We start from the raw sequence: 25,784 nt of genomic DNA, 5'->3' as shown, positions 1-25,784 counted from the left end.
TAAAATCGCGTCCATCGCATCGGTCGCATTGCATGCCTTAACTTAAGGCATGCGATGCACGCAATTTTTTAATTGTCGGGGAAAAGACTAAAAATAGCCCTTAAATCGCGTCGGTCACATCCATCGCATACCTTAAGTTAAGGTATGCGATCAGCTGCGACGGGCGCCGTGCTAGGAAACAAGTACCGATTGTTCTCTTATTGATGTCACTGGTGAGTGGTGACTATTCTCATATTTATATAGAACGTCCTTTCTATGCTGCAGAGAAAGGTGCTGGTTGGAACTGCTATACACTGCCTTTGGAATTTTTCTGGTAAACTAACTGCTTGGAACAGAAGCTTCTCCTCTGCTCTTGGTAGAAATTTGTTCTGGAGGCCAAGTGTGCAGATTTGTCTCCGCCTCTGTGCTGTCACACAACTGTCACACACCGCTGATGCTGACATTAGGCTCCATTTTAGATGCTGCAATAGTGCCATTCTGTGCATTTAGTGCTCCCAGGAGTCAGTTGCGGGAATCTGCACCAGGACAACTACCCAGGGCTGTTGGGGGGCTCCCAGATGCTGGGCCCTGTAACCGCTCTTACCCAATAATTCCTACCAGCCTACTAATGTAAAACTTCATGCTTTTGTTCTAGATATAGATGAATGTACCACAGAGAACCCATGTGTGCAGAGCTGTGTCAATACGTACGGATCGTACCTGTGTCGCTGTGATGCCGGCTACGAGTTGGAGGAAGATGGCATCAGCTGCAGTGGTAAAGTGGAACTCTTTATTACCCTCAATTCTGTGGCCCTTAGAGATAGATGAGAGAAATTCTTGTTATCTGTCGTAACGCATGATGGGCCTTATTCTGGTCTGTTCGCACGGACCAGAATATTCGCAGGGGCTCCGATGGTGGGTATATGCACATGAGCAGGGTCATTTATGCACATGTGCATACGGCAGGTGCGTGTGGCCACGGTGAACAGGGTGTTTGCCGGGCGCACGCACCCAAGTGTGCGGACGTGGGGAGGTGGGCCGGGCCATTTGCATATGAGAATGCTGGGCATTCTCAAGCAGATGCCCCAATGACGTGGGTGCGGGGGGCAGCCAGCTGATGTCACCGGATGTCAGCTGCCTGCCCGCTTCCTCCCTAGGGTCAACGCATATGTAAGTGACTTGAGAGTAACTGTATATATATATATATATATATTTATTTATTTGGTTGCATCGTTTGTTTATCTCTATGTTGGTCTCTCTGTCAGACATGGATGAATGCAGCGTCTCGGAGTTCTTGTGCCAACACGAATGTGTCAATGGGCCTGGATCGTACTACTGCAGCTGTCCATCTGGTTACGTGTTGCTGGATGACAGCAGAACATGCCAGGGTGAGGTATCAAGGATTATGGTGCATTTACACACAGTGAACCTGTTTGCTGAGTATGGAGTGGTGTTTATGCAAGTTGCTTAGCATAGATTTTGCAAGTGCCAACACAGAGTAGGCACAGATGTGCCATGTATATATGTAATTTGGGCCAAGCTGTTTCCTTAGTAAGATCTTTACTGGCTGCACTTTGTGTTTCACTGGATGCTGATGTTACTAAGGAAAGATATTTTTTATAAAAGTCAAATTTCATTTTGTGTATGTAAACTGTATTAGTTACAGGAATGATCACATTTGATGGAACTGGTTCTCAGTGTCCTGAATATAAGTTACCCTTATAGAGAAGTTACACAAGAGTGAAGTGTATGGGCGCTGATACACGAGAGAGGAGTGTATGGGCGCTGATACATTAGAGAGGAGTGTATGGTCGCTGATACATTAGAGAGGAGTGTATGGGCACTGATACACGAGAGAGGAGTATATGGGCGCTGATACACGAGAGGGAAGTGTATGGGTGATGATACAAGAGAGGAGTGTATGTGTGCTGATACACAAGAGGAATGTATGGGTGCTGATACAAGAGAGTGAAGTGTATGGGTGCTGATACACGACAGTGAAGTGGATGGGTGCTGATACACGAGAGTGAAGTGGATGGGTGCTGATACACGAGAGAGGAGTGTATGGGTGCTGATGCATGTGAGAGGAGTGTATGGGTGTTGATACATGAGAGAGGAGTGTATGGGTGCTGATACATGAGAGAGGAGTGTATGGGTGCTGCTGATATACGAGAGATGAATGTATGGGTGCTGATATATGAGAGGAATGTATGGGTACTGATACACAAGAGAGGAGTGTATGTGTGCTGATACATGAGAGAGGAGTGTATGGGTGCTGATACACGAGAAAGGAGTGTATGGGTGCTAATACACGAGTGTGAAGTGTATGGGTGCTGATACATGAGAGAGGAGTGTATGGATGCTGATACACGAGAAAGGAGTGTATGGGTGCTAATACACGAGTGTGAAGTGTATGGGTGCTGATACACGAGTGTGAAGTGTATGGGTGTGGAAGGGTTCAGGGCTGCGCTGTGCACAGGATTGCGGGCAATCTGCAGTAAGGTGCAGGAATACCCAGGAGTGTTTCTCACATGCAGCTGTTGTCTTACAGATATTGACGAGTGTGACACAGGGAACAACACATGTACTACACAACAGACTTGCTTAAATATCCCTGGAACCTATAAGTGTTTAGATCCTGTCCGCTGTGAAGAACCATATATCCAACTCAGTGATAAGTGAGTATTCAGGTAACAGTAAGGATTCACAATAGCTGATGTGCTGCATTTAGTAGATGAGAGAATGCATTACCATGTGTGGCCAGAAGAAGGCAGTCTGGTCCTTCCTATATGTGTAGGGGATCATTTACTAAGAATACGAACACGATTTTTCGTATTCGTATTCTTAATCCGAATGAATATGACTGCATACGGCTGTTTTAGCGTATGCAAATTCGTATTCCAGAGGGGAATTTACAATGCAGTCAAATACGACTGCTTTGTAATCCCCAATGTCGTATCCATTCCTATTAGCGGCCGTATATACGGGCACTAATACGAATTTGTATAGGCAGTCTGCACGGATCAGTCCGCTAATCCCGCTAATTGCCGATAATTCTTTTGAATGGTGATTTGTATTCTGTATTCTGTCGATGGCGTATACATTCGTATTTGTAAATACAAATACGAATGTGCCATCAGTCCGAATATGAATGGACGTGTGTAAATCCCGAAAATACAAATACGTATAAAATAGGCCTATTTTTCGATACGAATACACCTATTTTATACGAATTAGGCTTAGTAAATTTCCCCCGTAGTGTTTGTGGCTTTGTCTGTGCCTGAATGTAAGATAATTATACTTGAGGTATTTTGCACAATATCTTAAGTAATACACAATCTCTGCGTGTCATGGGACTGAGATCAGATATTCTGTAGATAGACCGGACCAGCTGACACCGAGATGACTGGACAGCTGAGACTGCTATTATTGCAGAGCTAGAGCCTGGGGATGCAGCAAGAAGCGACGTTGCTCAGGCGCCAGATACTGATGCGGAACTCCCTTTAAACTTGCCACTGAGGCTCTATAGGTGATGCGTGTCATGTGACGTCCAGGAGTCCACGCTATTGGACATCACAGTCAGCAGACCAGCAACTGTGAGAGAATCCGCCATTTGAGATACCAGTCAGTGGAGTACCTGTTAGAGAAGATACAAAGTGTTTACAACAGTCAGCAAACCCGATCCTGATCCACACTGAGTGGCGGAAACTCCCACTTTTGCTGGGCCTTGACAATAGGGTTTTCCACCAAGCAATATGACAGTCACCATGAAAAGCAGCCTCGTTCCTGCAGTTTTGTACAACCTGCTTAGCAGTACCACGCCCCCGTGCCACCATCACCCCTATAGTATACCACACCCTACATCCCAAGACCCCCTGTAGCTCCCCCTGATCCTGAGACAACCTGACTGCCCTCTGCTGGCTTTGTTATACTACCATACTGTAATTCTGGAGAGCGTTGATGTCGGTCATTTGTCTCCAAGACTTTCTCCAGCCAAATAAATATTTCATAGAGCTAAAGGGAATTATTCTTTGTCTGCTGCTTCAGATAGGATAATGTTTGTCAAAATTCAAGCAACGCCATGGCTGTGGCATACATCAGTCATCAAGGAGGGACACTCCGGTCCATGGCAATGTTGTAATCAGCAAAGATCTATCTGTGGGTGTATAGGAAGATGGCAGTGATATCAGCAACGGTCATCATGCACTTGTAGAACTGAGGAATGAATCTTGTGACAGCTTAATCAACCGGCTTCATGCAGAGAGTTCAAGTAATCCTAGTGGCCCAAAACTGTATGCTGTTATCCCCAGCATGGCTGTGGGTCATCCTTGGCGACTGACCAGATCTGCTTAGTCAAGGCCTCTTTTTCAGTTAGGACCTAACTTCGTTTGCTTTGGCTGATGTACACATGAGCCTCAGAGTAAAGAGCTTCTCTGATCAGGTCATATCAGACCATGATAAACACCAGGAATCCAGCATGAAGAGGTCAATTTCTTTAGCTCCATGTCCAGCCTCTTTTTCTTCCCCATGTTTTCATCTCAACCAGGGGATTGTTATTCCCTGACATGGCATCTGGCAGTGCAGATTCTCTTGGTCCTCTTGACATTGAGCTGGCTGTCAGAGCTACACAAATAGATCTGTTGCATTTCTTCAGACTGATAACCTCTTTGTGCTGTGTGTTGCACACAGACAAGATTGGCCAGTGACCAATTAGTCGCCGGATGGATCACGGCAACCATCCAACAAGATGGCATGATTCAGAAAGTGGACCATTTCTGTTCACCTTGTGGTACATTGCACCAGCTCAGTAAGTTCCTATTGGATGTCACAACACTGTATCTCTGTGAAGGATTTATGCAAAATAGTCACCTGATTAGACATAAAGGGAGAAATTTACTAATATGAAAAACCTAGTTTTTCGTATTAGTATTTTCCCTACGACTGCATACGACTGTTTCAGTCGTATGCAAAGTCGTGTTCCGGAGGGGAATGTACAAAGCAGTCAGATACGACTGCTTTGTAACCCTCCGATGGTGTAACCATTCGTATTAGCTGGCCATATATACGGCCGCTAATACGAATTAGTGGAGGCAGTCTGCACGGATCAGTCAGATCCATGCAGGCTGCAAGGTGTAAAAAAAATAGAACAATAAATAAATTAAAAAAAAAAAAACAGCGTGGGGTCCCCCCCACAGCCATAAATAGCACCAGGCTGAAAGAGCCGGGGCCGGTAATTAAAAATCAGGGAACCCGACAAATATGGGTTCCCCAATTTTTAACAACCAGCCCCAGGCTCCAGATCCGGGGCTGGTTCCCAAAATACGGGGGACAAAATGACTAGGGGTCCCCCCGTATTTTAAGAACCAGCCCCAGGCCAAACCAGCCAGCAGGGTAATGCCACAGCCGGGGGGAGACTTTTTATACAAGTCCCCCTGGCCAAAGCATTAACCCTCTGACCAGTCAGCCTGGCCAGGGGCCCTGGAGGAGTGGGGACCCCCCCAATAAAGGGGTCCCCCCCCTCCCGGACTTACCTGACCAGGCTGAAGCCTGGTGCTGTCCTCGATGCCCCTGGGCGGTGGGCATCGAGCTGATCTTGGTGTAAAAAAAAAGATGAATAACCTATTGTTTTAAACTGTGGAACTATGAGTCCCAGCAAGCCTCCTCTGCAAGCTGGGACTTGGAGAACCACAAGTCCCAGCCTGCGGGGCATTAAAGGGCCCGCTGGATCTTGTAGTTCCACAGTAAAAAAAATAGTTAAATAAATACACACTGACACCTGAAAAATAAAAGTTTAATACATACATTACACACATACTGATACTTGCCTATCTTGATCCCGTAGGTAGGTCCCAAAGTCTTGATCCGGTGCCTTGTCCTGGTTCCGGATCATGTCGTCATTCTTCACCATGTCGATCTTCATATCGGCGTCGGCGCCAGGTCCGGGTCCGAAGAAATCCATGGTGGACCTGTGGAAGGAAATCCAACTCACCCAGGTCCTCCATGGAAGTTCTTCTGGCTTGGTCCGACGGAGTCCAGGGCTTCTTCCTTCTTCTTCCATGTTCTTGCTTCTTTTTCAAGCTGCCGGCAACTCCAGCAAGCTCCCCCGACTGTCAGAGCCGCAGAGATCCTTCCTCCTCGGCGTCTGTACTAAGAATGAATTCTGGCCAATCAGGAGCCAGGAAAGTCGGCTCCTGATTGGCCAGAAGAACTTCCATGGAGGACATGGGTGAGTTGGATTTCCATTCACAGGTCCACCATGGATTTCTTCGGACCCGGACCTGACGCCGACATGAAGATCGACATGGTGAAGAATGACGACATGATCCGGAACCAGGACAAGGCACCGGATCAAGACTCTGGGACCTACCTACGGGATCAAGATAGGTAAGTATCAGTGTGTGTGTAATGTATGTATTAAACTTTTATTTTTCAGGTGTCAGTGTGTATTTATTTAACTATTTTTTTTACTGTGGAACTACAAGACCCAACGGGCCCTTTAATGCCCTGCAGGCTGGGACTTGTGGTTCTCCAAGTCCCAGCTTTCAGGGGAGGCTTGCTGGGACTCATAGTTCCACAGTTTAAAATAATAGTTTATTCATCTTTTTTTTTACACCAAGATCAGCTCGATGCCCACTGCCCAGGGGCATCGAGGACAGCACCAGGCTTCAGCCTGGTCAGGTAAGTCCTGGAGGGGGGGACCCCTTTATTGGGGGGGTCCCCACTCCCCCAGGGCCCCTGGCCAGGCTGACTGGTCAGAGGGTTAATGCTTTGGCCGGGGGGACTTGTATAAAAAGTCTCCCCCCAGCTGTGGCATTACCCTGGTTTGGCCTGTGGCTGGTTCTTAAAATACGGGGGGCCCCTAGTCATTTTGTCCCCCGTATTTTGGGAACCAGCCCCGGACCTGGAGCCTGGGGCTGGTTGTTAAAAATCAGGGAACCCCTATTTGTCAGGTTCCCTGATTTTTAATTACCGGCCCCGGCTCTTTCAGCCTGGTGCTGGTTACAGCTGTGGGGGGGACCCCACGCTGTTTTTTTTTATTTATTTATTTAATTTTCCTTTTTTACACTAAAGCCTGCACGGATCTGACTGATCCGTGCAGGCTAAAGCCAAATACGACAGGAACATCAAGGTGTATTTTCCTGTCGTATTTGTGTGCCTGTTTTACACCAATTAGCAGCCGTATTATCAGTACGGCTGCTTAGTACATCAGGAAACACCATTCTTTTGAATGGTGATTCCTGTCGTATCCTATCGATGGTGTAGACATTCGTATTTGTAAATACAAATACGAATGTCCCATCATTAGGAATACGAATTGTTGTATTTTTCGGGATAGTAAATCCCGAAAATACAAATGTGTAAAAAATAGGTGTATTTCTGCCTACGAATACACCTATTTTTTACGAATCCATATTGGTAAATTTCCCCCAAAATGTTTTTGTAGCCAAAGTTGCCTGTACATTTATGGTCTTTGGAATTCACCATAGCTATCCAGTGACCCCCAGATTATTTGCCAGAAAAAAAAAGAGAATATTTGGTAATTACTAGCGATCCAAAGTATTCTCAACAAAACAGCCATCTGATATGCGAGCATCAAATCTATAATAATTGGTTTAGAAAGAGTTCCTCTAAGCCAGGCATGTCCAAAGTCAGGCCCGGGGGCCAATTGCGGCCCGTGCTGTCATTTCAAGTGGCCCGCAGCCTCCAGCTGGAAGCGGGCAGAGCATCAGATGTGGGAGTCACAGCACAGGACACTAAAAGTGGGGCCCCAGCGAGCGCGCCTTTACCTTGCTGTCTGCTTCAGTGAGGGGGTGCCGGCCGCCACAGTAAGATGTGTTTGGCATGCTACCCCTGCTGCTGCAATCGTATTTCACCCTACTCCACAATCACAGTGACAGCAGTGTTTGGGGAGGGGGCAGCAAGGGGGAAGCTTGCTCCCGTAACATGCAGAGCGGAGGAGCCCAAGCATCTTCTGTCCTTGCAGTTCCTGCTTTGCCTCTCCTTCCTCTGGCTCACACAAGGGGCTGGGAAACATACAGATAAGGGAGGGGGCAGAGTGGGGGGCATACAGTGAAAGAGGGTCAGGCTGGGGGACATACAGTGAATGGAGGCAGTGATGGCCATTCAGAGAAGGGGGAGCAGGGGCAGGCTGGGGGACATACAGTGAATGGGGGCAGAGTGGGGTACATAGTGAAAGGGAGTCATACAGTAAAGAGGGGTCAGGCTTGAGGACATACAATGAATGGAGGCACTGATGGACATTAAGAGAATGGGGCAGGCTGGGGGACAGAGTGAATAGGTGCAGAGTGGGGAATATACAGTGAATGGGGGATATACAGTGAGGAGGGGCAGGCTGGGGGACATACAGTGAATGGGGGCAGGCTGGGGGAAATACAGTGAAGGGGCAGGCTGGGGGACATAGCGTGAATGGTGGCAGAGTGGGGGACCATTCTGATGTGATTAATGATTCAAAGAATGTCAGGATGAATGGTCGGCCCCCACACATTTACACTTCACCAAATCTGGCGCTTGTCGCAAAAAGTTTGGACACCCCTGCTTTAAGCCCTTTGATGATATAGTCTATTATACAGCTGCTCTTCATTGCTGCAATGTATCAGTTTCCCGGTGCCTAGGTTGGTCGATCATAAAAATCCAACATGTTGGAAATACTTGGTTCAAAACCAAAATGATCTGAATCGGTGATTCAGGAATCAGGGGTTAGAATCACCTTGGGCAGAATGGAGAATCCAGACGTATTTCCTGTATAACAGTGGTAACACTACAAGCCAGTAATGTATGAGACCATTGTGTATTGGTCATTGTGCTCATTGTACCTCTTTTCTGTCTGTTGTAGTCGGTGTATGTGTTCAGTGGAGAACCCAGCCTGCCGTGATCAGCCATTCACCATTGTGCACCGTCATATGGATATTGTATCCAGCAGCCGAGTCCCTGTAGACATCTTCCAAATGCAAGCCACAAGCCGTTATCCTGGAGTCTACTATATCTTCCAGATCAAGTCTGGCAATGAGGGGAGAGAGTTCTACATGAGGGTAGGAGAGATGGCAAACTGGTATAAAGTACACATATAGTTATCAGCATTTACATCAAAGGCCTTCTGCTACACCATCATGTTCCATCTGTGAAGACATCTACCCTGACCAGTGCGAGTATCATAACACAACCTACCCAACATGACTTGACCAGTGCGAGTATCATAACACAACCTACCCAACATGACCTCACCAGTGCGAGTATCATAACACAACCTACCCAACATGACCTGACCAGTGCGAGTATCATAACACAACCTACCCAACGTGACCTGACCAGTGCGAGTATCATAACACAACCTACCCAACGACCTGACCAGTGCGACTATCATAACACGACCTACCCAACGTGACCAGACCAGTGTGAGTATCATAACACAATCTATCCATCCCGCACTGCAACCCCAGAGAGCTAGCACCACCCAATTCTCTTTACCGACTATCATAACATGACCTGACCAGTGCGAGTATCAAAACACAACCTACCCAACATGACCTGACCAGTGCGACTATCATAACACAACCTATCCAATGTGCCCCTACCAGTGCAAGTATCATAACAAAACCTACCCAACTTGACCTGACCAGTGTGAGTATCATAACACAACCTACCCAACATGACCTGACCAGTGCGAGTATCATAACACAACCTACCCAACATGACCTGACCAGTGCGAGTATCATAACACAACCTACCCAACATGACCTGACCAGTGCGAGTATCATAACACAACCTACCCAACGTGACCTGACCAGTGTGAGCATCATAACACAACCTACCCAACATGACCTGACCAGTGCGACTATCATAACACAACCTACCCAACGTGACCTGACCAGTGTGAGCATCATAACACAACCTACCCAACATGACCTGACCAGTGTGAGCATCATAACACAACCTACCCAACATGACCTGACCAGTGCGACTATCATAACACAACCTACCCAACGTGACCTGACCAGTGTGAGTATCATAACACAACCTACCCAACATGACCTGACCAGTGCGAGTATCATAACACAACCTACCCAACATGACCTGACCAGTGCGAGTATCATAACACAACCTACCCAACGTGACCTGACCAGTGTGAGTATCATAACACAACTTACCCAACGTGACCTGACCAGTGTGAGTATCATAACACAACCTACCCAATGTGACCTAACCAGTGCGAGTATCATTACACTACCTACCCAACAGACATAGGACACTACACTCCAACATGACCTGACCACTGGCCATAATACATATATTACAACCTGGCAATGCACCATGCCATAAACGCTTACACCTCCTGTGTCCGCAGTGCCCATGATACAAATAGTCTTCTTCTCGCATTTCTGAGGCTCAGATACAGGTTTCATTTGCAGAAGGGGACAGCACTGCACTGCAGACCTCCTGTGGCCAAATGCTAATGGGGTGCTGTGATGTGACCCCTATATTATCTGTAGCTTCTCTACAGGCTTGAGAACTATTTGTGTAACTAATAAGTTTCCATACATGCCAGTGCACATACAGTTCCCAGGGACAGCCGGGGACGTGTACAGGAGCTGATTGCTTTTATTTACTGAACTATAAATATAGCACTTTCCACTCATAGACATAGAGCTCGGAGCAGTGCTTCACGTAACCTGCTGGATAAACAGTGACTGGCTGATAAAACACAACATCCTGTTTCTCGCGCGAAAGCCTGTTAGTTGTTATTGGGGCTGATGCAATTGTAGAGGTCGCCCCCTGCTGGGCATCTATGCGAATGGGAACCTATCAGAGTAACTCGATCAGATGAGTATTGTAAATAAGGCTCGGTACATGTGTATTTTGGCGGCGCCCATCGCATCGCATACCATAACGCATACGATGGTATGCGATGCAACGCGATATCGTTCGATAGTGTACGATGGCATACAATTTTCAAATTGTATGCCATTGTACATGGCATACACTGCCATACGATGCGATGCGATTAAACATTGTATAAGCACCCTAATGTGTATGCGTCCTACGACCTTTTCATACCCCCACTATCCACGTCGGCGAGGAGTTCAGAATAGAATAGTGTGGCGAGCGCAGCGAGCCACCGAGCCCGAAGCGTGGCGAGCGCAGCGGATACCTGTGAAGCCCGCGAAGGGCTTCACAGGTATCGCCACACTATTCTATTCTCAACTCCACGCCGACGTGGATAGTGGGGGTATGAAAAGGTCGTAGGAGGCGTACCGCCGCCCCTCGCGGGCTCGCTGCGCTCGCCACGCTTCAGGTTCACGTTTATAGTGGGGGGGTGGCGTGGGGGTGCATTTAACATTGTAAGCACCCATTAGGGTGCTCAAAAGCACCCCTTAGGGTGCTTATACGATTTTTCATCGTATAGGGGGTCAAAATCGCGTCGCATCGCATGCCATCGGGTACATGGCATGCGATGCGATACGTTAATCATACGATGTACATCGGGGGTGCCGCTATAATACACAAGTACCTAAGGCTCTGATTCAGCTTTGTTAGCAAAGCAAAAATGCAGACAAATGGGCAAAGCCATGCTGCACTGCAGGAGGGGCAGATGTAACAGTTGCAAAGAGAGTTAGATTTGGGAGGGGCGTGTTGAAACTGACATCTAAATAGCAGTGTAAAAACAAAGCTAAACATAGTAACATAGTAATTAAGGCTGAAAAAAGACGTTGGTCCATCACGTTCAACCTTTCTAACTTGTAACTACTGACTTGAGTAAGTCATATCCCTGAGTATAATCCCTTAGTGGCCAAAAATGTATATATGTAAATATATGTAAATATAAATGAATTAACAGTAGTTGCTGTAATCACCCCCACCGGCAATGAGTTCCATAATTTTACTGCTCTAATGGTGAAGAATCCTGCTCTTAATTCAGTATGGAATTTATTTTCCACGAGCCTCAGTACATGCCCGCATGTCCTAAGTACAGTACAGGCCTGTTAGTGAACAAATCATCTCCCAGTTCCATATGATTTCCAATCCTGTATTTGAACATACAGCTGGAGCCGGCTTCATGCTTGCGCGTCCCAGTCCCTCTCCGCCACTTCTGGCGAGCGCCGGCAATGAAAGAGCAATGAAGTACTCCATCTGTACTAATCATATCACCTATCAACTTCCGGTTCTCTAGTGAAAACATTTTTAGCCTGGATAACCTATCTTTGTATTCTAGTGATTCGAGACCCTTTACTAGCTTAGTCGCCCTTCTCTACCCGTTTAATTCTTTTACAGTATGTCCTGTAAAGAGGCACTATCACATTGGCATCCCTTGAATCCATTCCCCTTTTAATGCATGCCAGTGTCCGATTTGCTTTTGCTGCTGCACTTGAGCAGTGTGCACTATAACCCAATGCTGTCTAACTTGAGGGCTACATGCAAAAGCAGCCAGTATTTACCCGACACAGAAACAATATAAATGTATTTGCTGGCCTTACATAGCAACAAAAAGTTAATTGCCTTTTCACTTTACAGAATCTGGCCCATAGTCCGTAGTTTTGTCGCCCAAGCCAGGACTTCAGATGCCCAATGAAGATCTTTTGGCAGGTCTAGCCGCTTTTGCTGGCACTGTACCTCGGCTCCTCACCTGTCTTGTGTACTGATCAGATTTCATTCCTTTTCCGCAGCAAACTGGGCCTATCAGTGCTACCCTGGTGATGACCCGACCAATCAAAGGACCCCGTGACCTGGTCCTTGACCTGGAAATGATATCGGTGAATACCGTGGTGAACTTCCGAGGTAGCTCTATCATCCGGTTGAGGATATTTGTGTCTCCGTATTCATTCTGAGCCAGCGCGATGCGAGTGTGACCGGATCCTCCCCTTTCCTGATGTGCGGCTTCCTGAGTTACGGACCAAACATGGACGCCTACCTGTAGATACAACTCCTGTATAAAGTTATTTACAAGAAACATATTTTACCAAACATAGCAGGAACCAAATCTCCCCCCCCCTTCCCCCCCCCCACTCACACACACACACCTCATTTTATTTAATGATCACTTAATTATTAATTATTCACTGGACACCAAATTACCGAATGAGGCGCATTTTTCTGTAATTATATTTAGAGGGAAAAATATTTAGCTTTATATATGGGAGGGAAGGGGTGTTAGGGGGAGGGGGTGTTGGGGGGGTATTGGGAGGAGGGGATTGTTGGGTGGAGCGCTGGGGGGGTCTTCATGTAAATATGTATTGCTGAAGCCTCTACCTCCTGTGCAGTAATCATGGACGATGAGTCCGTGTCGACCATATGCTGACAGATAATCCGCCTGATTATGGTCAATGTACTACACGATAATCATTCAGAACCTGCTTAAATTCTCAGAAACCACAGAGGAGTTTTGTCATCATTTATCTCTGCGACCGATATTTCCCATGTTCCTTCATAGCGGAGGACTGGGGGAACGCAATATATACAGGTGACTGGCGGAGGGGATGCCGGTGGTCACAATACAGACACCGTCATCCCGAAGGAGAGAACACTGCCAGAGGTCTGGCACGTACCCCCCTGCCATCCTGAAACCATCCATCCCTGCAGCCTTACCTTCCCCGCTAGTGCCTAACCCCCGCAGCCGAACTCTAACCATCCTGACCCTCCCTGCTAGTACCTTACCCCCATACCTACACCTAACCCCCACCCTACCCCGCAGCCTAACCCTAACAATCCAGACCCTCCCTCTTCGTACTTAACCCCCATACCTCACACCTACAGCTATTCTCCCACCCTGCCCTGCAGCCTAACCCCCACACCTCACCACCTACACCAAACCCCCACCCTGCACCGCAGCCAAACCCTAACCATCCCAATTCTCCCCGCTAGTGCCTAATCCTCATAACTCGCCACCTGCACATAACCCCCCACCCTCCCTGCTAGTTCCAAACCCCCACACATCGCCACTTATACCTAACCCCCACCTTCTCTGCTAGTGCCTAACCCCCACACCTCGCCACCTATACCTAACCCCCCACCCTGCCACGCAGCCTATCCCTAACAATCCAGACCCTCCCTGGTGGTGCCTAATCCCCATACCTAGCACCTACCCCCCCCCCCCCAGCCTAACCCCACCCCTTGCGACCTACACCTAATCCCTCACCCTGCCCCACAGCCTAACCCCCACACCTCACCACCTACACCTAATCCCTCACCCTGCCCCGCAGCTTAACCCATACCATCTAGACCCTCCCGCTAGTGTCTAACCCCCACACCTCACCACCTACATCTAACCCCCCCACCCTGCTAGTGCCTAACCCCCACACCTCACCACCTACGACTACCCCCCCACCCTCCCTGCTACTGCCTATCCCATACCTTGCCACCTATACTGTACCCACCCCGCTAGTGCCTAATCCCCACACCTCGCCACCTGCACATAACCCCCTCCACCCAGCCCTGCAGCCTGAATTAACACCCTCATCAAAGAGTGGTATTCGAGAGTCAGCATCTTTGTCAGTGTCAGTGGTGTCCATCTTCTGTTGCTAGTTGGGATGCCGGCGTCTGTATTATGACCTCATCATTCCATGTGCCGGGATCTTTTCTGCACCCTGGGAAAATGGCTCCTTCCCAGAGGTAAGAAGAGCCGGTATAGTGGTCAGATGCTCTCATGTGCCAGGTAACTGGCTGCCCTCCACAAATATCCTGATTGTAACCATTTATAAATGGTTGTTCTTAGTAAAATGAATGGGGCTTGGGCTGGTTGTTTACACACAGGCAGACACACAATGTACAATACAACCTTAATCAAAATGTTGCAGATTCACATTGTTATATTTTGAAGAACACCACTAGCAAATATATATATATATATATATATATATATATATATATATATATATATATATATATATAGTATACACACGCAACAATATTTATGTAAAAAAGATCACATTGAATGAAACCATTATATAATGTATATTATGATACATGAGTAATGCGTATACTGTGATAATATATGTAGATGAGATTGCCATAATTGGATAGCAGTGATGTCATAGATAATTAAGCAGGTCATCATGACATCATCACAGCAATCGTATGTAATCATGCCTAATTCCTTTATAGAAAATATTATAGATTATTGGAGATTATAATTTCCTCCTCTATGTGGCCTTAATACAAGTAATACAAAATATCCTTTTGGTCTACGTATCCATTGGTAACCGTTCCAGCCTTTAAATCCCAGCAGAATCTGTCGCCTCAGGAAAGGGGCCTTATTTAAGCAATACACTTTTTTATGTTCTTGTTTACTTGGAAAATGAAAATGGAATTTATTAATGGAAGTTTGTTTTTTATTTGGATAAGAATTTCATTAAAGAAAAATGTTTTTGGAATTCGGATCTGCGGCTGGTCATTTATCTTACGCATGACACTTCTGACACTCTGAGCATACGGCGGTTACCACCCACAAACGCCGTCTTCCTGTCACTATGTGCGAACAGCTTGCGATCAGAAATGAAGCTGCATTTTATTACTGTATGGCCTCGTGTATAAGCGATATGATGCGTATGCCTGCGCAGTCTTACAATGATTGTCCCCCCCTGTGAAGCCGCACAACAGGGATCAAGTCTGAATAACCCCCATAGTTTTACTGATCATTAGTAAACGCTGCTGGGTATAAGTTACTCCTTTATCTGCTCATTAATATCACCGTATTACGTACCGTATAACAGCTTATGGGCTATGGACGGTGCTTAGTGGAATATCCCTATTACTTTGTTGCCCCAGTGTGCCCAAAATGGTGACCAATATGACAGACAGAAGACACTGAATGGAAGTGTGAGGAGGAGAAAGACTCCAGCCGGCTGTGGAGGTCTCACATCCTATAGTGCACACAATGGGGACTGTAGACCAGCTGTCACTCCCAGGCATGGCGCTACATTCCTTCCTGCAGGTATCTGGGTCTGTTACTATGTATCGCTCCACATGGGGATAAACTCCCTTACTACATTCTCCCTGCAGGGAACTCATACAATGGACAAGATGTTACCAGGAACAATGGATCCAGGAGACACAGCAGCAGCGTTCGAGGTCGTCTAGGTGACCATGCACACGTGTGTACTATGTATTGTGTATCAGGATTGCGGATGTGCAAAATCTCCAATCTATAGGGGTCTCCGAGTCACCAGACGATATGAAAAATGGACAATAGCACAAAAATCATCACACTAATACCAATTATATATATAGTGCACACATATTCCGCAGCACTGCACAGAAAATATATGTACATTCACCCCTGCCCCAGTGGAGCTTACAATCTATATTCCTTACCACATGTACACACACACACACACACACACACACAGACATTCTAGGGTTAATTTTGTTAGCAGCCAATTAACCGAACTGTATATACCTACTTAGTGTTACTTCTAGGAACTTCGGCAGGCAGGGCGCCGCTTGAAAGGGTGCCACTTGAAGAAAAGGGGCGGGCCCGGCCGCCCTGAAGGCATTGCACTGCCGGGGAAGCGCCGGGCATCACTATTTACAGCGACGCCGGGCTTCCCCAGTCTCACTTGCAGGGAGGAAGGCAGGCTGTATAAGCAGGGCGCTAAAACAGCCTAGCGGGAACACTACCCACCAGTATATATTTGGATTGTGGGAGGAAACCGGAGTACCCGGAGGAAACCCACGCAAGCACGGGGAGAATATGCAAACTCTGCACAGTTAGGGCCATGGTGGGAATAGTCTCAGCGCTGTGAGACAGCAATACTAACCATTACACCGTCTCTGCTGCGAGAAAGAGAAAGTTGTTAGGGGTTTGCTGCCTATACCAGAAATATCAGTTTTACCCAACACATTATGTACAGGGCAGTGGAGAGCCTGTTCGGGCCCAGGTATTTTTTAGGGGATGACCTAAAAAACGGTAATAATAAAAACTGGTCTTTATGAATTTCAAATACTTCTGGCACAAGTCACCTACAACACAAGACCAACCTGTAGCCTGGCCAGGGAGTATTAGTAGCTGGCCGTATTAGTAGCCAGCCAGGTCATTAGTAGTTGGCCAGGGGTTATTAGTAGTTGGCCAGGGGTTATTAGTAGTTGGCCAGGGTGTATTGGTAGCCAGCCAGGGTATTATTAGCTGGCCAGCGGGTAATAGTAGCCGGTCAGGCATTAGTAGCTGGCCAGGGGGTATTAGTAGTTGGCCAGGGCATTAGTAGCCAGCCATGGGGTATTAGTAGCCAGTTAGGCCATTAGTAGCCAGCCAGGCCACGTTGCTGAAGCCACACACCAGGACTGCCGCAGACGAATGTACTGTCACCAGATGCAGGGTCTTAAGGCCCCCATACACTATGTGATTTTGGGCCGATTCTATGCGATTTCGGCACTTGGGCCGATAAATCGCGTGAAATCGTCCCAAAATCGCATGTGTTTGACATTTGATCCGATGTGCGGTCCTGTGCGCATCGGACCGGATCAGGAGGTCGGACGTTCAGCAGGTACGATCACGTTCGACCTCCTGCAGTGGGCTGGGGGGGGGAGAATGAGCGCCCAGCGGGGGATGCCGGTGACAGTGGGGCGGGCGGCGGTGATAATCACCGTGCTCTCACTGTGCAGCTTGCTGGCAGCAGCGTCTCTGAGTGCAGTGGGGGATGCCGGTGACAGTGGGGTGGGCAGCGGTGATAATCCTCATGCTGTCACTCAGCGGGCGGGCAGCGGCGGCTATTACATCTTTAAAATAACATGTCAAATGACGCTGATTGGCTGAGAGTGCGCTATCTCAGCCAATCAGAAGGCGGATAGTCATTTGACATGTTATTTTAAAGATGTAATAGCTGCCGTTGCCCGCCCGCTGAGTGACAGCATGAGGATTATCACTGCTGCCTGCCCCACTGTCACTGGCATCCCCCGCTGCACCCAGAGACGCTGCTGCCAGCAAGCTGCACAGTGAGAGCACAGTGATTATCACCGCCGCCCGCCCCACTGTCACAGGCATCCCCCGCGGCACCCAGAGATGCTGCTGCCAGCCCCCACTACCGCCGCTGCTCACCAGCACCGCTGGTGCCCGCCCCCCCCCCCCTGCTCCTCACCGCCCGGCAGCTCCCTGGTTTATTTTATATGTGATAAATCTTATGCGATTTATCACATGTAAAAAATGGCACATCAAGTGCCACATGGTATGTGAGCTTCCCGGGGAGCTGCCGGGCGTCTCGCAGGAGAATTGGGTCCGACTTGTCCCTAGGACAAGTCGGCCTAATGTATGGGGGCCTTATAGTCCCACAAACCAGGGTCCCCACTCAGTGGGGTAGATGTATTAAGCTTTAACAAGAGATAAATGCAAGGGTGATAAGGAGAGATAAACGTTCAGCCAATCACCTCATAACTGCCATGTTACATCCTGTGTTTGAAAAGAGTCAGGTAGGAGCTGATTGGCTGGACGTTTATCTCTCCTTATCACCCTTGCATTTATCTCTTGTTAAGGCTTAATACATCTGCCCCAGTGTTTCCTATGGAAGCAGTATGGTACATAGAGGGTTAATAGGACGCTGCAGGAGCTGCACATTCTCACTCTGGCTGCTCATCATATTTCAAAGCCCATAAAGTCACCCCACTAATCCTGTAATAGGTGGATCTCTGACATGTCGGAGAGCTGGGAACGGCTGTCTGTAGCAGAAGCATAGAAGGTAATGTAATGAAATGCACCAGACCCTCACCCAAACCAGGGGGTCTCAGTGACCCCCCGGCCGGCTCTGTATGAATCAAGCAAGCCCACCTCAAATTTGCGGTACTACCTGCCACCTATCGATGCTCATTGTATATGTCAGTGTTTTTCAACCACTGTGCCGTGGCACACTAGTGTGCCTTGAGCTGTTCTCAAGTGTGCCCCCAGATCTAGAGATGCCCAAACCAGTTTACAGCCACCACCAGTTTAACTGTTATTTACTGGTATCTTATTTTCATGTAAAGGGCCAATGTATTTTATTTGTTTTACCTGTGGAGACCAGTGTGATTGTTTTTATATGGGGGCCAAGAGGTTTGTTTTTTCCTGTGGGGGCCAATGTGTTTTGCCCTGTGGGAATCACATGGCGTGCCTTGGCAATTTTAAAATCTTATTTAGTGTGCCGCAAGGTAAAAAGGTTGAAAATCACTGGTATATGTACTGTACTTCCATAAGAGCTGCCCTTTGTGATCAGCGCCGTGCCTGGACATTCGGGTCTGTGACCTGGTAGTCTCTCTGTTTTTCCACAGAAATGCTGTTATGTGTAGGGCATGCTGGGAGGGATCCCTCACACAGCACTGCGAAGAGAAGCCCATAGTTACAGCTGGCATCATCCTCCATCTCGAAGCCCCACTGGATGGGCATCAGTACATTCGTAATTGAAGTAAGAAAAAAAAAAACTGATAAACTGGCTTTTACCACATTTCTTCTTTAGTAAATCAGGACGATAAAGTGGAGAGAGACAAATGGGGAGATGTACTAAACTTTGGATAGAGAGATAAATAGGAGAGAGATAAAGTACTAACCAATCAGTACTAACCAATCAGTACAGGACTAGCTTTACTGCCTGTAACATGGCAGTTAGGATGGAGCTGGTTGCCTGGTACTTTATCTTGCTCCGTGCTGTAAAACATCTCCCCCAGGTTTTGCTGAATATTTCTGTAATTGGAGAGGAGAATTGTACCGGAGGATGATACCTGAGAACTGGCCCTTACTAGACCAGACAGGAAAGCTCCGGAGCCCATTGTGTCCGCTCGGGTCCCTATTGTCCTGTGGCGCGGCTCCTCCTTCCTTGTTCATGTTTCACAAGATCAGAACAATGATTTGTACCTGTTCTGGATATAAACTACATGAATAACCCTGGAGAACCAGCCGGGGGTAGCACAGGCTTCATGATAGGTAAGCCAAATAAGAGGGGTATGCAGGGGATATTGTACCCTGGGCCCCCTCTGTCAGGGCCCCAGGTCTTTGATCATAGTGACATCACTAGCTCTCCTGAGTCCTGTCCCAGTGTGTACAGAGGCTGCTACTATTGCTGCAGGTAACAGATAGATGATACAGTACCCCAGGCCCCCCTCTATGAGGGGCCGCTCGGTCTGATCATAGTGACATTGTGAGAGCACTGGGGGCAGGGCTTGGTGCAAATCCCTGCGTTTACTCACCTTGCCGTCCTCCGTCTCTCACTTCCGTGCCGACGATGGTCCCGGACCGGTACTCCGCTTGCACGCTCCTCCGGGCTCCGATGCGATGCTACCTGTGGAAGAATGAAAAGAGGGGACCCACTGGGGGACTGGTTACATGGCTTGTGGAACATGGAGGGTGTAACCTGGGTGGGAAACGCTCCAGGGAAGGAGGGGGGGGGGGGGCGGAGTACACACAACACAACAACAGATACCACACAAATTATCCTCACCGTAGCCGTCCTTATCCCCTTGATGGTCAGGGGTCCCAGCTCAGCACCTGAAACACACTGTGGGCCTACGCCCCCTACACACGCTTGTGGCCTAGTGCCACTAAACTGGTCTACACTGAAGACGCACGGTCTAAATACAGTCTGACTACAGGCTAGGCACAGTCTAAATACAGTTTAAACAAAGTCTGCCTACACATGTGTAATGGTACCCCTGGTTAAAATGCCTGTATTAAAATCTCATATCCTATGTTAAATGACAGTAAATATATGAACTAAATGTAATGTATGCGTATGTTTTTTTTTTTTAATTTTATATATTTTGGTGTGTTGGTGACATTTAATGGAATGAAAATGTGCACATTTCAAAACTTGCGATTTCTGGTTAAAAAAAAACTTTAAAAAAATGGCGTAGGGTCCCCCCTACTGAGCATAACCAGCCCCGGCTCAAGGGCCGGTCCTGGTTCCCAAAATACTGGGGAAAAAATTAGTAGGGGTCCCCAAGAACCAGCACCGAGCCCAACCAGCCAGCAGGGTAATGCCACAGCCGGGCCAAAGCATTCATCCCCCTAACCGGTCAGCATGGGCAGGGGCCCTGGGGGAGTGGGGACCCCCCCAATAAAGGGGTCCCCCCACTCCAGAACTTACCTGCCCATGCTGAAGCCCGGGGCTGTCCTCGATGCCCCTGGGCGGTGGGCATCGTGCTGATATTTGGTGTAAAAAATAGATGATAAACTATTGTCTTATACCGTGGAACTATGAGTCCCAGCAAGCCTCCCCCGCATGCTGGGACTTGGAGAACCACAAATCCCAGCATGCGGGGCATTAAAGGGCCTGGTGGCACTTGTAGTTCCACAGTAAAAAAAAATAGTTAAATAAACACACACTGACACCCATTAAAAATAAAACTTTAATACATCCAAAGCCCATACATACTGATCAGGGCCGATGCAAGGCACCAGAGCGCCCCAGGCAAGTCGGGGTGGGGGCGCCCCGGTGTCTGCTGCCCGGGTACCTGTCCTGCGCCGCTGTAAAGCTGGCGGCGGCAGCGGGGGGTCCCTGCAGTCAATAAGAAATAACCAGTGCTATCCACCGGGCTATGCGAAAGCGCTTCTGTTTTGGAAACACTGGCTGCACGGCGCACGCTGATTGGCTGAATCTCAGCCAATCAGCGTGCGGCCAGTGTTTCCAAAACAGAAGCGCTTCCGCATAGCCCGGTCTGCTGGCCGTCCGTCAGGGTGCAGGGCGGGGAGCGCATCGTCCAGTTTTCCCGCCCGCGACCATCTTCCTGGGGCTCCGGCGTTAGAGAGCTGATCTCTCTGGGGCATGCAGATGCCAGTGCTTTGTCAATCCCTTGGGAGGAAGCTTCAACCTGTGCTCCAGTTCATGCTCTTTAGAGTTCCTGTTTCCCAGCTTTTGTTACCTGCAATCCAGAACCTGTTACCCAGCACTTGTTACCTGGAATCCAGCACCTGCATCCAGCACTCATTACCTGCAGTCCAGCACCTGTTACCTGAAATCCAGCACTCATTACCTGCAGTCCAGCACCTGTACCCAGCACTTGTTACCTGGAATCCAGCACCTGCATCCAGCACTCATTACCTGCAGTCCAGCACCTGTTACCTGAAATCCAGCACTCATTACCTGCAGTCCAGCACCTGTACCCAGCACTTGTTACCTGGAATCCAGCACCTGCATCCAGCACTCATTACCTGCAGTTCAGCACCTGTACCCAGCACTTGTTACCTGGAATCCAGCACCTGCATCCAGCACTCATTACCTGCAGTTCAGCACCTGTTACCTGAAATCCAGCACTCATTACCTGCAGTCCAGCACCTGTACCCAGCACTTGTTACCTGGAATCCAGCACCTGCATCCAGCACTCATTACCTGCAGTCCAGCACCTGTTACCTGAAATCCAGCACTCATTACCTGCAGTCCAGCACCTGTACCCAGCACTTGTTACCTGGAATCCAGCACCTGCATCCAGCACTCATTACCTGCAGTTCAGCACCTGTACCCAGCACTTGTTACCTGGAATCCAGCACCTGCATCCAGCACTCATTACCTGCAGTTCAGCACCTGTACCCAGCACTTGTTACCTGGAATACAGCACCTTTATCCAGCACTTGTTACCTGCAGTCCAGCACCTGTAACCAGCACTTGTTACCTGGAATCCAGCAAAGAGTCGAAAAAGCCCCCCTGTTAGGGGCGAAACGCGTTAGAGGGGGAATTTCCAGCCTGCCCAGTGCATAAAGCCTTGTGGAACCTGTACCTGCAAACTTACAAAACTAGCAGAAAAATTACGGCACCTGCACCGGCGATTTCCACCTGCCACCTCGCTGCATATTCCATCCGGCACATCTGAGAACTCCAATGATTCACCAGTGAACCCAGCGTCTGTGAGAGAGACGACACCGCCGATAACATCAATAGCGGCACGGGTCCGGAGGGTAAGAGCGGCAGCCAGCAACAACATCCACCTGGCCAGCTCCCCTCCACCGTTGCTCCGGAGGGACACCCAGATCTCCTAGCCAGCAGTGCACGGAGGCGCAGGTGAGAGACGCGCACTCAGCGTCTGCATACACACTTTCAATCCAGATTATAACCACAAATAGTGACTGCACTACAACCACTAAATTTAAAGTGGTATCAATATACGGAGACAGGATTTGTTTCTTTTATTGATTTTTTTCCTTTTTTTTGCAAATTATAGGGTGTAGTACAAACACCTGTTTTACTATAAAACGTATACGTTTATAATTCATCCAATTGCATTTTTATGTACTAATGTATATTGATATATGTCTTTAGGTGGCCACCTGGAAAGTATATGAATTTTTATATATATTTTTAATGTACAATTGTTTTTTCTTAAAATTAAAATACGATTTAATATATTCAGTAAAAATACAAAAAACACCCCCTTTGTGTAAGTGTATTCTTCCATGGTACTTGATATTTTTATTAGCGCAGCTCTTCACCCCTTTTCTGTTGTAAAAATACACTTTTTGTCAGGTTCCCTTGGAGTGCCGCTGTCTTTTTTTGGACACATCTTCCTATCTATCTATATACAAATATAAATATATATATATATATTTTCCCCAAATAATTATCCAGAGCAGCAGCACCAGCACCAGCATAAGACAGGAACAGTGACAGTAGCATTGCCATCCAGTGCACAAGGACTGCCTGCTGATAACTTAGGCTGGCACCAGGTGGTGCCCCTACCATCCTGCCTGGCAGACTGTCACCCCACCTCCAATGTTACACCCAGTCACACCTCCCAGTTACAATAGAGCTCACTTCTCTCCCTGCAGCCTCAGCCAGGAGCTGCCCCCAGGACCCCCAGGGCACTGCAATGACAGGTAGCAGCACTTTATATTATTTATTAGCTGTATGGTATGGGTACAGCGGGCGCAGTGTGTTACTTGGCAGCTCTCTTCTGTGCTCTGTAAGTGCTACACTGTGTGCTGTATATAGTGTTATTAATGCTGTGTATCCTGTGTGCTGTGTGTATTGTTACTAATGCTGTGTGTCCTGTGTGTAGTGTTACTAATGCTGTGTGTCCTGTGTGTAGTGTTATTAATGCTGTGTGTCCTGTGTGTAGTGTTACTAATGATGTGTGTCCTGTGTGCTGTGTGTAGTGTTATCAATGCTGTGTGTCCTGTGTGTAGTGCAGGGGCGGATTGGGAAAAAAATCCAGCCCGGGAAATACCTTAAAGCAGCCCTAAGGTGGGGGGCTTATCTGTTTTCAGAGTGTGGCCTAGCAATAGGGGCGTGGCCTATTTCAGTGAGGCCATGCCCCATTATTGCTGCTGTGGGGGCATGGCTAGTGGCTCTCTGAGCTGCTGGCTATGTCCCCAGCAGCCCCTCAGGCTGCAGATAGGTGCATGCGCACAGCGTCTATTCTGCAGCCTGTGGGGCTGGGGAGATAAAGACAAGGGGTGACAGTGGGAGAGAGAGAGGTGACAGAAAGAGATAGTGGGGAAGGAGTGAGGGGGATAGAGGGGAAGGCGGGGAGGGAGTGAGTGGGGTAGACGGAAATGGAGGGGTGCCGGACGGTGTCCGGACAGTCGGGATCCCGACAGCCATTCACCCGACGTTGGGATCCCGACTGTCAAAGGTTCAAAGGTCAAGGTTCATACCCCAGCTCCTGGTTCTTGCTTCTGGTGTCAGCTCCAGGCAGCTTTGAGGGTCAGGCTCCCGCCTCTACCTGTCTGCTTCTGGCTCCCGCGAGGTTCAGACTCCAGCTCGCGGCTCTTGCTTCTGGTGTCAGCTCCTGGCTTAAACTAGATTTAAAAAAATATAATTACCTAATTGACAGAGGGGGCACGTGCCTTGGCCTCCAACCTCCGTGATGCGCTGATGTGGTTTCCTTGCTGTCTTGACAAAGACCCAGATAGGGTCAAAATGTTGGGATCACTGTATCTAGTGCTGCCACACTTTGGATGGCACCAGGGGCCCCATACTGTCTACTACCTCCCTCCGAGCGTGCCAATCTCTCCATTCAACTATATATACATACATATATACATACATATATATATATATATATATATATATATATATATAATCATTGAGAACAGACTAGGAACACATTGAGATCTGTAAAATATATTAAAAGGGGACCAGACGTCTCCCTTGCTTCCCACCACCCCCAACCCACCCAGAGTAGCGGGAGGAGCGCATCCTGGATTAAATGTGCAGTTATAGTAGCACACTTTTTACCTGTGTGCTGGGTGCTCGCCGGTGCACAGCGGGCTCTCTGTAACGGCCAGGGACGACAACAGAAATTATGGGGCCCCATAAACTGTAATCTATGCCGCCCCCCCTCTCCATCAAACATCATCAATTCCTTCCCATGCTGGAACATAAACTGGACACACTCCCTCCCCCTTTGTCTGCGCTCTATCACGCTGACCCTCACCCTGCGGCCTGCTCTCTTTCACATTGACACTTTCCCTCAACCCGTGGCCTGTGTCCTATCACACTGACACTCCCTCACCGTGCTGCCTGCGTTCCATCACACTGATGCACTACCTCACCCCACGGCCTGCGCACTATCACACTGATGCACTCCCTCACCCTTCTGCCTGCGTTCTATCACACTGACGCACTCCCTCACCCTCCTGCCTGCGTTCTATCACACTGATGCACTCCCTCACCCTGCACGATATCCCACGACACACTCAATTGCCCCGCACCTGCGCTCTTTATGCTGACGAGCTCCCTAACCCTCCGTCCTGACCCCCCACAGGATAATTCTGACCCTCCCCACTAGTACTTAACCATCATACCCTGAGGCCTAACTCTTACCCCTCCCTTAGCCTAACACTTACCCCCCCACCTTCCCTGAGCCTAACCCACCCCCCAAATAAACACACATACTATAACCCTCAG

The 25,784-nt window shown here is 48.3% G+C and overlaps 2 protein-coding genes across 3 annotated transcripts in view; both read left to right on the top strand.

The window, feature by feature from the left end:
- The window catches only part of FBLN5 (fibulin 5), a 59,046-nt gene extending 43,684 nt beyond the window's left edge, over nucleotides 1–15,362 (top strand). For both annotated transcript variants that reach the window (XM_083167633.1, XM_083167632.1), the window contains exons 7-11: nucleotides 635–754; nucleotides 1,245–1,367; nucleotides 2,531–2,657; nucleotides 8,834–9,029; nucleotides 12,660–15,362. In XM_083167633.1, coding sequence (XP_083023759.1) covers nucleotides 635–754; nucleotides 1,245–1,367; nucleotides 2,531–2,657; nucleotides 8,834–9,029; nucleotides 12,660–12,821 — 728 coding nt within the window. In that variant the 3' untranslated portion in view covers nucleotides 12,822–15,362. The remainder of the gene's footprint in view (nucleotides 1–634; nucleotides 755–1,244; nucleotides 1,368–2,530; nucleotides 2,658–8,833; nucleotides 9,030–12,659) is intronic.
- Nucleotides 15,363–23,702: 8,340 nt separating this feature from the next.
- The window catches only part of TC2N (tandem C2 domains, nuclear), a 40,937-nt gene continuing 38,855 nt past the window's right edge, over nucleotides 23,703–25,784 (top strand). The window contains exon 1 of the mRNA XM_083167869.1: nucleotides 23,703–23,749. The gene's annotated coding sequence lies outside the window, so the exon portion shown is untranslated. The remainder of the gene's footprint in view (nucleotides 23,750–25,784) is intronic.

This window comes from Crinia signifera, chromosome 12, assembly GCF_055691185.1.
Source record: "Crinia signifera chromosome 12, ASM5569118v1, whole genome shotgun sequence".
NCBI lineage: Eukaryota > Metazoa > Chordata > Amphibia > Anura > Myobatrachidae > Crinia > Crinia signifera.
This window is presented reverse-complemented; position numbering and strand designations above follow the sequence as displayed.